Raw genomic sequence first — 13,098 nt, 5'->3', positions numbered from 1 at the left:
TGGGCTAAGTGTTACGTACATACTGGTGTCGTGGCTGTGGCCACTTGCCAGGGACACACAGGGAGCAGAGCAGGTGGGGTCTCTGGGCTGTTGGAGTCCAGGCTCTTCGCTCGCCTGTCTCCTGCCGTTTCTCATCCTGCTAGCCCAGAGCTTGTGCCTCTCAGGGCTGTATTTGTTCTCTCATCCCATCACAAGAACGCACTGACCCCCAGTTGTGACAGCTTATTCTGTCTCCAGCCTGGCCAAGTGTCCCCTGTCAGCCTGAAATACTGTTGTCCAACCTGGATGCAAGAAAAGGCCTTCTGGGACATTAAAAAAATAATAATTTTATTGGTTGATTTAATTGTGGCTGTGCTGGGTCTTCACTGCCGCGTGGGCTTTTCTCTAGGTGCAGCGAGCCTGGCTACTCTAGTTGTGGCGTGTGGCCTCATTGCCGTGGCTGCTCTTGTTGTGGAGCACGGGCTCTAGGGTGCACAGGCTTCAGTAGTCACAGTTCCCAGGCTCTAGAGCACAGGCTCAGTCTTTGTGGTGCTTGGGCTCAGTTGTCCCGTGGCATGTGGAATCTTCCTGGACCAGGGATCGAACCTGGGTCTCCTTGCATCGGCAGGCAAATTCTTTACCCCTGAGCCACCAGGGAAGCCCCCTGGGGTATTTTAAGAAATGCTCCCTGCAGGTCCCCCACGGGCAATTTATTTACACCCTCAGGAGTCCTGGCGGGGGTGCATCTGTATTTTTAGGAAACATCCCGTGGGGAGGCTTGTGAAAGACCCCTTACCAGGCTTCTTGGCTGGGGTGGGGGCCGGTTTCTGTCCCCAGCCTCTGTTGCAGGCCCCGGGGGCCAGCTCCAGCGCCTTCCTGGGCATCTCAGCTCTGGTGCACAACCTGTGTGTGTCTCTGGACGGGCCCTGTGAGCAGCTGTCTGGTGTCGGCTCCCTCGTGAGGATCCTGGGAGATGCCGTGGGTGCCAACTGCACCTTCTGGGAGCCCTCAGACGCTGATCAGGTGAGGACAGCCCACACCTGGGCATGGGCCCTTGAGGGGGTCCCTGCCAAGCAGGCGAGCTGTAGACTGGGCGGGTGGGCTGGGCGCCACCACCGGCCTCAAGGCCCCACCATCATCTTGTTTCAGCTCCTGTTCGTGCTGAAGGCCATTGGCAACGCTGGCCGGGCGGCCACGGCTCTCACCCCCAAGCTGAGCACTTGTGCCTCCCTGGGGAGCTGCCCCCCTGAGATCCGGCTGGGGGCCATCCAGGCCTTCCGGAGGGTTCCCTGCTCTGCGGACGTGAGCGCCTGGGAGTTATTTCACTGGGCTTGGCATTGGGCAGGAGTGGGTCTTGAACCACTGTTAATGCACGTCTTTGCTTGCCCATTCATTCATCGCATTTATTGAGCACCTACTATGTGCCGGGCACTGGCGTGAACCAGGTGCCCAGGTCTCTGCTTTCATAGAGCCTGTATCTGGGGTGGGGGGGCATGTATTCATCGAATACTCAAGTAAGCGAGTGATTACAAACATGCCACACATAAACGATCTGTGCTGCAAACCCTCTGGTTCAGGAGTCAGCAAGGTCCTTGGTCGACATCCAGCTTGTTGCCTGTTCTTGTAGGTAAAGTGTTGTTGGAACACAGCTCTGCCTGTTCATTGACGTGTGGTCTGGGCTGCTTCCTTGCTATGATTGTGGAATTGAGTAGTTGCAAGAGCAACTGTATGGTCTGCAAAGGCAAAAAAAAAAAAAATTGACCATCTTTCCCTTTACAGGAAGTTTGCTGACCCTTGGACTAATGTGGCTCTTGTCTCATTTAGAGTCAGGGTCCTTCCTGTGATTTGACCACTGACCCACGAGCACCTCTTGGCTTCATTTCCTGCTTCCCTCACCCCCGCTACTCCTGCCCAGCCATGCTGGTCTCCCTGTTGATCATCAAGCCTCCTGGGCTCACTTCTGCCTCAGGCCATTTACACACGCTCTTCTCCTTTCCTGGAATGCCTTTCCTCTGTATTTCCCTAGGCTTTACTCCTTTATCTACAGAAGGTTTTTACTTAGAAACCACTTTACTGTTAGGGATCTTCCTTGGCTTCCTTTCACCTGCAACTGACCTTTTCAAGCTCCCCTAGGCATCCGGCTTCCCTATTTTATTTTTCCCTTTTTAGCAGTTATGGGCTTACCGGGTGGTACTAGTGGTAAAGAACCCGTCTGCCAGTGTAGGAGATGCAAGACACATGGGTTCAATCTCTGAGTCAGGAAGATCTCCTGGAAGTGGGCATGGCAACCTGCTCTAGTATTCTTGCCTGGAGAATCCCATGGACAGAGGAGCCTGGAGAGGGATACAGTCCATGGGATTGCAAAGAGTCAGACACTACTGAAGTGCCTTAGCATGCAGCAACGTACTGTATATTCTCCTGCTTTACTATCTGTCTCTCTGCACCAGAATGTAAGCTTCAGATGGACAGAGCGGGGTTTGTCTTGCTCACAGCTGTTCCCTTGCACCTGGCTGGGCACGTGATAGGTGCTCAGTTAGTATTGCTGCATGAGTGGATGGGCGGATGGCTGTGCTGTGAAGGGAACCAGCAGGTGCTAAGGGAGGGAATCTCGAGGTACGGGAAGTGGCTTGCTTAGGAAGGGGGGCAAGGGGAGTATCTGTAGAGGGAATACCTCCTGTGAGTCTGCTGCTATGGTGTTTTCATAGATGTTTCACAGATGATGTTTTTTTGGAATGTAGCCACACCTGCCTATTTATGCATTGTTTGCATGGTGCTCAGTTGCTAAGTCATGTCTGACTCTCTGACCCCATGGACTGTAGCCCACCAGGCTCCTCTGTCCATGGGATTTCCCAGACAAGAATACTAGAGTGGGTTGCCATTTCCTTGTCCAGGGGATCTTCCTGACCCAGGGATCGAACCTACGTGTCATCTCCTGCACTGGCGGTTTGAGTCTTTACCACTGGCATCGCCTGGGAAGCCCTTACCATTGTTACCTGTAGAAGTTGTTAAGGCTCTGGGCTGGGGCTCTGGGAAGTTAGGTATTAGCAGTGACTGGGCAAACTCCCACATCCCACAGTCGGGCCACAGGTGAGAGTGTCTGGGAGCAGTGGAGACTTTGGGAGAGCCAGGTCGAGGCAGCGGGACTCCTGCTGGAGCCAGGGCAGACAAGGGGACATGGCGCTCTTGGGTGGGGGTGGGTGGGCTCTGGGTGATGGCTTTCCCTTTGCCCGAGGCAGCGATCCGTGCTCTCCAGCTTATACCAAAACGCCGAGGAGGATCCTGAGATCCGCATCAATGCCTACCTGGCCCTGATGAGGTGCCCGGGAGAGGAGGTGTTTGCCCAGGTGCGGCGTACCCAGGCCAGAGAGCAGTCCACCCAGGGTGAGCAGCTGCAGGTGGGGGGCAGGGGCTGGCCTGGGTGCCACCTGATGGGGGCGGGGTTTCCAGAGCACTCTGCCTCCATCCCTCAGGTGTCTTCCCATCCCTTTCTGTTCCCCTTCTTTTGCCACGCCATCAAGACAAATAGCCTCACATGCTCTCCTTACCCCGGTGGCAATTGAACAACCCAGAAGTTGCTTCTCTCTGATCCTCAGTTTCCTCATCTGTACAATGGAGTGACAGTCGCTGAGCTCCTTTCTAGCTTTGGCCAGGTCGTGGCACACCACCTAAAGGAGAGAGGAGAGGAGGAGAGACTCGAGGCAGATCAGGGACAGTGTCTGCGAATCTCAGACCCCTTGTGGGGTCAGAGAGTTCCTTTTAAACAGGTAGAACTTCATAAAATAGGCTCAGCTAATTTTTGAAGTTTTTTCCCTAGGACACAGTGATTTGACATAATTCACAGTGAGTTGAGAGTCTGGGGACTGCCTGACTGGGTTCAGGTCCCAGCTCAGCCACTTCCTACCTGTGTGCCTTTGGGCAAATGACCAAACCTTTGTGAGCCTCCGACTCTCCATCTGTGAAATGGGGGTAATAACAGTACCTTCCTCATAAAGGAAGCATAAAATGAATGGATACAAGAAGGCATTTAGAACATTGTAAGTGCTGTATGCATAGCTGTTAACTGTCAATGTTCTTATCACTACTGCTGTTATTGTTGTTGTTCAGTCATTCAGTTGTGTCCCACTCTTTGCGACCCCATGGATGGCAGCGTGCCAGGCTTCCCTGTCCTTCACCGTCTCCCGGAGTTTGCTCAAAACTCATGTCCATCAAGTCAATTATGCCATGCAGCTATCTCATTCTCTGCTATGATTATGCAGCCAAAATTTCAAAGCAGACGGCAAGATACAAATGGAAAGTTAAAGGCCGCCTTCCTTGCCTAAGTCCTATTTCCTGAAGGCACTGACTTTGACCATTCTCTTGTGTGTCCCATCAGAACATGTAGTGCATGTATGAACATGGATGTGTTACGACCGTAACAACAGCAGCAACTCCGGATCACGGTGTACACACTGTGCCCCTTGTCTCTGCCTTCAGTGTGTCCAGGGGCTCTTTCCACATCAGGGCACTTGGGCTCTTAGCTGCAGCTGCGGGATGCTCCACTAGGAGCTTAAACCATAGTCCGCTTTACCAGTCCCCAGTGATGGGCATTTAGATTTTTTTTTCTGGTCTTTTGCCATGAGAAACAGCAACCAAAATGAATGTCTCTGTCCATCCCCCTTCAGACCCTTTTGCTAATCTAGCCGGAGGATAATTTCCCAGAAGTAGCCAACATAAAAGGCTTCCCAGGTGGCGCTAGTGGTAAAGAGCCCAGCTGCCAACGCAGGAGACGTTAAGAGATGTGGGTTTGATCCCTGGGTTGGGAAGATCCTGTGGAGGAGGAAATGCAACCCACTCCAATATTCTTGCTTGGAGAATCCACATGGACAGAGGAGCCTGTCAAGCTACAGTTCCTAGGGTCTTAAAGAGTTGGACATGATGGAAATGACTTAGCATGCACACACTCAGCCAACATAAAGGTGTGCACACACGTTTAAAAGTCTGATGTGATGCTGCTAAACTACTTTCTAAAGAAATGACGCCTCCCCAGCCCCCAAAGGGAAAGAAATGGTGCTACTCAAAGCCGCAGTTTGTTCTTGGCAGTTTATAGGGTGGGATGGGATGTGGGGCTGTTCTACACCAATAGACCACTGGGCCAAGCCCCTCAGAGGGGGTCAGCCAAGGGGCAGCCTTAATAGAGACCCTGGGGTATCAGGCTTGTGTGTTGCCTGATGGGAACAAAAACATTCTCACCTCTGTTTCATGGTGGATTGTTCTAGAAGCCCCCTGCTGGGCATTCTGAGAGCCTGGGATGAGCAAGGGGGTTGGTGTTCCCAATTAGAATAATATCCTCTGTTGAACTGCTTCCACTGGGTGCACTCATTTCATTTTTAACTCTCCAGAGAGCCTCAGAGGGTCCCCATCACGGATTGCATGTTTACCCTTTCCCAACCCTAAAAGATACTCAGTCCTTTAGGTCCAGACTCTGCCCTTGACTGATCTGTGCAAACTGCCCTGGGAGATGGGTCATTATAGTTCATTTTACCGATGAGGCAACTAAGGCTCAGAGAAGTGGAGTGACCAGCCCAAGGTCACACAGCTCATGAGTGGTGGAACCGGGATGCAGGCTCAGGTCTGACTTTCAAACCAGGGCTTTCCCCACTCTCTCAAACCACTCCAGTCCCCACTGGGCTCCAGTGGGCTCCCTTTTCCTTCAGGAAAGTGCATCAGAATGCCCTGCGCAGCCTAGATTTCCAAGTTCCATTAAGGCACTTCTGTTTGCTGTTTATCTACAAAAAGGACGTGGTTCTCAGTAGCTAGGCTCCTGAGAAGCCCCTGGTGGGTAGAAATAGCAGGACCTGGAGCGGGGGGCTGGGGGTCTTTTCTCTGTACTGTGTCAGCTGTGGGTCCTCCCTCATCGCCCTCCCCTCCTCTCCCCACTGGCTGCGACTGGACTCCAGTGGGCTCCTTTGTGTGGAGTCACCTCCTGCAGCTGTTGGAGACGGACGACCCCTTGAAACAGAGCCTCCGGGAAGCTGTCCCTCAAGACATTCTTAGCCGGGAGTTCCATCCAGAGGTGTGGAAACACTCGTCCTACTCTGACGTCACCTTCCGCTCAGGTATGGGCATCTCTGGCCAGCGCTGTCCTCCTCGGGGACCACAGAGGCTTGGGGACCCGGGAGTTCTGACTCCGGAGGACATGTGGATAAGGCTGAGGCCATGTCTGTTGCTAAATGTCCAGATAGTCACATGCCATCTGCTTGATTTTTTTTTTTTTCCTGTATCCTCATAGCAACCTGGCATTTTTGTCAGAAGAGGTAAAAAATAGTTAAATATGAGCCACATCATAGCATTCAATAAAATAGTACTTCCGTCTTTTCTCTAAACTGGTTCTTTTAAACTTACTGTTATGCTAAAAGAAAACCTCTTATTGCTACTCTTAGCAGAAGATTAGTTTAATTCTAAAAATAGGGTTGTCCTAAAAAGAGATGCGGTGACCATGAAACACTGTTGTTGAATTCTCACGGGTTCTTGCCTGCTGAGGGCGGTGAGAACTGCTTTTCCCTGGGTTAAAAGGGAGATTAGCATCAACCAGAGACAACTGCTTCCTTGTAATTAAACAGAATCAAAAAGAGACCCCATTCTAGCTTAAGTATCCAACCCCCCTCAGCTACTTGGAAAACTGGGGGGCAGGGTGGGGTGCTCTGGCTGCCCCCACCTATCAGCAGATCCGGGTACATTTGTGACCTTCCCTCTGCCCTTGGTAAGGCTTACTTCTGAGCTTCCTGTCCTGGCTGAGAGGATGCACCGTGTGTCTAGCCCTGTCTCCAGCCCCTCGGCTGTCAGCTCCTGCCCGGTGAGTGGTGTGGTGGGCACTGATCCTTTCTCTCTCTTCCAGCATCAGGCAGCCTGGGAGCCAACCTGGAGGGGACCCTTCTCTTCTCTCCAGCCTCCTTCCTCCCCCGTTCTGCCACAGCCAACCTGACCATCCATGCTCTTGGTCATGCCTTCAACCTCCTGGAGGTAAGAGGGGGCCTTGTTTCAGTCTCTTCAGGGTGTCTCCTGGGCTTGGGGCCAGAAATCATCCCATCCATCCATCTTTCCATCCCTCACTTGTTATCTATCGATCTACTCCCAGCCCCCAACCTCCACCTACCCATTTATCTGCCCATCCACCCGTCTATTTATCCAGCCTACTGACCCATACATAAATCCATACCTTTATGACCCCCATATCCCTCCTGCTCTCCCTCTCTCTCATCCATCTATGTACCTCCCATCTCTCTCCATCTACCCTCTCACCTACTCATTTATCTTACCAGTCATACACCCATCCACCCACCTATCTATCTATGCACCCACTTAGCTATCCATCCACCTATCCATCACCCCATCCATACAGTCATCCATTCATCCTTCTCATCCACCGACCCATTTATGTACCTTCCCACCCGTCTCTCCATTTACACTCTGATCCGATCATCTATTTATTCTCTCAGTCATCCACCCATCTATCTGCCTATTTATTAATACTACATACCTACTCATCTGTCCACATGCTCTTCCATATGTTTATACATCTGTATCCATCCATCTTTCCATCCATGCTTCTATCCTCATCCATCTATTCATTCACATACCCCTACTATCTCTTCGTCTACTCTCTCATCCACTATTTATTCATCTACCCTTCCGCCCATCCATACATCTGTCTGTCAGTCTCCCCACCCGCCCTTCTCTTCATGTGTTCTTCCACTGATCTATCCACCCTTCTATCCATCTGTCCATGAACCTGTCATCAACTGCACAGTATCCATCTTCTACCTAACATGTGCCAGGAACTATGCTGTGTGCTGGGCTCAGAGAATATGATGATGATCAAGAGATGTAATTCCTGCCTTCTTGGTGCTCACAGCCCAGAGAGGTAGACACATAAGAAATGAGTAGACACGTTCATAAAACAACGGCAACTTTAAGTAGTGAGTTTAGAGATCTGAAGGATGGACGGGAGTAGTCATGTGAAAAACCGAGGTAAGAACCTTCCAAGGGGAGAGAGGGCAGTGTGTGCAACGTCCCTGAGATGAGAGAGGGCTTAGTGTGTTTAAGGAACAGAAATAGATTAGAGAACAGGAGGAGAATGTTAAGATGGGAGCTCAGGGAGGGAGCAGGACCATGTTGAGGAAGGGTTTCAAGTTGGGGAGTGACACGCAATTTGAATGTGGAAAATGATTTGTAAGGGGAAGCAATGGAAAAGGGATGATCTCTGAGGTCATGTGCCCAGCAAGCTTTGAAGTAATGTAACACCTTGGGGCCCTTCCATCTCTTCCCCCAGGTCCCTGGAGCTTGTCTGAGGAAGGGCTCTCTGTGCCCTATCCCAGCGCTTTCTAATTTATGGAGAACTGGGGACTTACCATCCAAACTTTGCCTGCTGGGCACCTGAGCTTAGATCTGCCAAGGGCTGAACTTCTGGTAATTTCTCTAAAAATGCCGTCATAGACAGCTAGATGAGAGGTCGGAAGGAAAGGATGTAAGAATGAGTGAATACATGGGTGGATGGATAGGTAGATGAAATGAAGGAAGGACTCATTAATTCATCCATCAGATTTTGAGAATCAGTCAGGTCATCTGTTAGGGTTCTCCAGAAAAGTAGAACCAAGAGGGTTATAGAGGCTGACAGGTCCCAGAGATCTACAGTCAGCAGAGCTGGGAGACCCAGGGGAACTGATGGTGTACTTCCCGTCCGAAGGCAGGAAAAGGCAGTGTCCCAGTCTGAAGACAGGCAGGAGGAACACCCTCTTATTTGGAGGAAGGGTAGCCCTTTGTTTCATTCAGGCCTTGAACTGATTAGATGAGGCTCACCCACATTATGGAGGGCAATCTGCTCGACTCAGTCCACTGATGTAAATGTTAAACTCATCCAAAAACGCTCTCACAGAAACATATGTAATAACACTGGAGCAAATATCTGGGCACCCTATAGCCCAGTCATGTAGACACAGAATTAACCATCTCACCAGGCATTGAGTGCACTTGGTGAATGAGACACAGGTCCCTGCTCTCATGGAGCTCAAAATCTTGCAGGGAGACACACAAATTAGTCTGAGTGTGACCTTGGAGTATTGTGCTTGACACTCAGAGGAAGGGGTAATAAATTTGGTTGAGGGTGGGGAGGGGAGATGTATGGAGCCGGTAATATGGGAATTCAGGGAAGGCATCCCAGAGGTGGTGACATTTGAACCAGGCCTCAAAGAATTGGTCGGAATTCTTGCTGTGTGGCATTTGCCAAGCAGATGTGGGGCTGAGATTTTATCTCTCGACATTTGGGCCTGGATGGGCCCTACGGAGCCTGGAGCCCCTGTTCAAGCTCCCAACCCCACAGCTCTTGGTTACTATTATAACCAAGTTACTGTTCCCTGAGCCCCTGACTTTCCTTCCCAGTTGGGGCTCCGTCTGGAAAATGCTGAGGAAATGGCCCGCAGGCTGTTTGGCCCCAAGTCATTCTGGGGGCAGGAAGAGGAGAGACAAGCCCAGGCGAAGGAGCCCCCAGAGGCAGAGCCAGGGCCCACACTGCAGCCGGCCGACCCCGCCTGTACAGGAGAAAGGTCCAGAAAGATGAGAGACTTGCAGCAGAAGGTACGGGAAGCACCTGTGCCCACCTCATTTCACCCTCCCCCCGTCAGGTGCCAGCTTGGGCTTTGGGACTGGGGGACTCAGGTGTCCATGAACTCTGACCCTGCCCTCCCACCCCTACCCCCTTACAGAAGCAAATTGCTGGTCAGATCTCAGCAGGGAGCTGCTGGCCTGCCTTCTTTTGAAAAACCATTTGATATATCACATACTTAGAAAAGGACCCACCTTGGAAGTGTGTTTCCTTCAGTGAAACATCCTTGTAACCGGCACCCAGACCCTCATAAGCTCCCCAAAGGCACCCTTCTGCCTCTCTATTCTGGTTTACCCACCCATAACCAGAGGTAAGCAACCACTGTTCTGACTCCTAATAGCACTGAGTAACGTTAAAAATCAGCCTTGTTGAGGTGTAATTGCCCTACAATAAATGGTATGTGTTTAAAGTGTTGACACATACTGTTTGACAAGTTTTGACATATGTAAATACCGTGAAGGGGCTTCACTGATGGCTCAGTGGTAAAGAATCTGCCTGCCAGTGCAGGGGACAAGGGTTCCTTCCCTGGGTCAGGAAGATGCCCTGGAGGAGGGAATGGTGACCCACTCTAGTGTTCTTGCCTGGGAAATCCCGTGGACAGAAGATCCTGGCGGGCTACAGTCCACGGGGTTGCAGAGTTAGACATGATTTTGTGACTGAGAAACAGCAGCAATACACCATGAAACCATCATCGACTAAATCAACATATCCATCACCCCCAAAGGTTTCTTAGTGCTCCTTGATCCCTTCTTCCTGCTCCACCCCTGCCCCCCTGTTGTGATATGCTCTTTCTGTCACAATAGATGAGTTTGCATTTTCTGGAATGTTGCGTAAATGGAATCATGCAGCATATACTTTTGTCTTTAAAGCATGTGCTGCTTTCTGGCCTCACTTCCTCTATTCAGTGTAATTATTTTGCGATTCATCCATCGTGCAGGGTGTACGAATAGTTTATTTCTTCCTGTGGTCAAGCAGTGTTCCATTGTAGGGATGGACCACAGTCTGTCTACGTGTTCACCTGTTGATGAACGTTTGCGTTATTTCCGGTTTGGGGGCTGTTACACGTAGGGCTGCTATGCACATTTATGTACGGGGTGGTGGTTTAGTTGCTAAGTTGTGTCCAGCTCTTGCAACCCCATGGACTGTAGCCTGCCAGGCTCCTCTATCCATGGGATTTTCCAGGCAAGATACTGGATTGACTTACCATTACAAATCTACATATAAACATATGTTTTCAGGTTTCGGGTAAATATTGAGGGATGGGATGGCTGGATCATATGTTTAATTTTTTAAAAGATAGCTAAATTGTTTTGCAAAGTGGTTGTACTATTTTGCATCCCCACCAGCAGTGTATCAGAGGTCTAATTCTTCCACATCCTCGCCAACACTTGGTAGGATTGGACTTTTTAGTTTTAGCCATTCTAATAGTGTGCGGTAGTATCTCATGGCTTTATTCCCTAATGTTGCTAATGTTGAGCATCTTTTCATGTGCTTATTTGTCATCCACGTGTCTTTGGTGAAGTGTATGTTCAAATATTTTGTCCTTTTTTAAAAAAAAATTGGGTTGGTTTCTTAAGAGCAAGTTTTGAACAGTCTTGATCTATTCAGAACACAAGGCTTTTATTAGCTGTGTGACTTGCAAGTGTTTCCTCCCAGTGTGTGGCTTGGTCTTTGCATTCCCTTACAGTGTCTTTTTCTGGCCACGCTGGGCCTTCCCTGTGGCGTGCAGGCTCCTCTAGGTGTGGCGCCCGGGCTCTAGAGTGCATGGGCTCGGTGGTTGCAGTCGTGGGCTTCTCTTGGTTGTGGTGTGTGTGCTTAGTTACCCCACAGTATGTGTATCTCAGTTTCTCAACCAGGGATCAAACCCATGTCCCCTGAGTTGGAAGGCAGATCCTTAACCCCTGGACCCCCAGGGAAGTCCCAACAGTGTCTTTTAAAGAGCAGACATTCTTGATTTGGATAAAGTCAGGTTTATCCATTTCTTTTATGTCTAGTGTTTTGGGTGTTAACATCTAAGAAGTCTTTGCCTAAAGCAGTGTTACAGAGATTCTTGGAACTCTCTGGAGACTTCCAGAGTTCTCTGCGCAACTTTTTCCCCTCTTGTACTCTGCCCTGCAATGTCCAGTCACCTTGGTGTCCCCAGGCTCCCAGATCCATAACTCCAAGAGTCTGCCCTGCCCCACTCTGTTCCCCTCCCAGCCCCTCAGCCTGAACTCCCTCCAGGCGGGGAGCTGAGGCTCACCTTGCTATTTCCTGTCTCTTGGTTGTTCATCTCGCATTAACTGATGGTGTCTAATGTCTTGGGAACTTTCGTTTAATCTGTTTCATCTGAGTTTCGAGTTGCTCCACATGGGGAGGTAAATCCAGTCCCTGTTACTTCAATCTGGTTGATAGTAGAAGTCACATCTAGTTCCTTTTGTGAACTTTATGTAAATGGAATCATTTACGTGTACTCTTTTGGGAAAAAAAAAAACGAGGTGACATTCACATAACATAAAGTTCAGTTCAGTTCAGTCGCTCAGTTGTGTCCGATTCTTTGTGACCCCGTGAATCGCAGCACGCCAGGCCTCCCTGTCTGTCACCAACTCCCGGAGTTCACTGAGACTCACGTCCATCGAGTCAGTGATGCCATCCAGCCATCTCATCCTCTGTCATCCCCTTCTCCTCCTGCCTCCAATCCCTCCCAGCATCAGTCTTTTCCAATGAGTCAACTCTTCACATGAGGCGGCCAAAGTACTGGAGTTTCAGCTTTAGCATCATTCCTTCCAAAGAAATCCCAGGGCTGATCTCGTTCAGAATGGACTGGTTGGATCTCCTTGCAGTCCAAGCGACTCGCAAGAGTCTTCTCCAACACCACAGTTCAAAAGCATCAATTCTTCGGCGCTCAGCCTTCTTCACAGTCCAACTCTCACATCCATACATGACCACAGAAAAAACCATAGCCTTGACTAGACGGACCTTTGTTGGCAAAGTAATGTCTCTGCTTTTGAATATGCTATCTAGGTTGGTCATAACTTTCCTTCCAAGGAGTAAGCGTCTTTTAATTTCATGGCTGCAGTCGCCATCTGCAGTGATTTTGGAGCCCCCCAAAATAAAGTCTGCCACTGTTTCCACTGTTTCCCCATCTATTCCCCATGCTGTTTAAAAATATACAATTCAGTGATATGTGATACATTCACAGGGTTGTGCAACCACCCCATCTGTCTAGTACAAAACATTTTCATCACCCCAAGGAGACCCCACCTCCGTTAGTGGTCACGCGCCGTACCCTCATTTCCCAGCCCTGCCAGCCATGAATGTGCTTTCTGTCTCGATGGATTTATCTATTCTGGACATTTCTTATAAACAGAATCATACACTGTGTGGCCTTTTGCGTCTGGCTTCCTTCACTGAGCATGTTCTTGAGGTTCGTTTGTGTCATAGCATGTATCAGTACTTCATTCTTTTTTTCTATCCCACAAATAATTCCTTTCTTAATTGAA

The 13,098-nt window shown here is 50.0% G+C and overlaps 1 protein-coding gene across 1 annotated transcript in view; it reads left to right on the top strand.

Annotated features, from left to right (window-relative positions):
* The window catches only part of LOC109578109 (uncharacterized), a 166,190-nt gene that overhangs the window by 26,526 nt on the left and 126,566 nt on the right, over positions 1 to 13,098 (top strand). Inside the window, exons 11-16 of the mRNA XM_070779250.1 lie at positions 817 to 1,002; positions 1,129 to 1,281; positions 3,216 to 3,360; positions 5,916 to 6,074; positions 6,854 to 6,978; positions 9,394 to 9,588. Coding sequence (XP_070635351.1) covers positions 817 to 1,002; positions 1,129 to 1,281; positions 3,216 to 3,360; positions 5,916 to 6,074; positions 6,854 to 6,978; positions 9,394 to 9,588 — 963 coding nt within the window. The remainder of the gene's footprint in view (positions 1 to 816; positions 1,003 to 1,128; positions 1,282 to 3,215; positions 3,361 to 5,915; positions 6,075 to 6,853; positions 6,979 to 9,393; positions 9,589 to 13,098) is intronic.

Source organism: Bos indicus, chromosome 25, assembly GCF_029378745.1.
Source record: "Bos indicus isolate NIAB-ARS_2022 breed Sahiwal x Tharparkar chromosome 25, NIAB-ARS_B.indTharparkar_mat_pri_1.0, whole genome shotgun sequence".
Taxonomy (NCBI): Eukaryota; Metazoa; Chordata; class Mammalia; order Artiodactyla; family Bovidae; genus Bos; species Bos indicus.
Note: the sequence above shows the minus strand (reverse complement) of the source record. Positions and strands in the feature narration are given on the sequence as shown.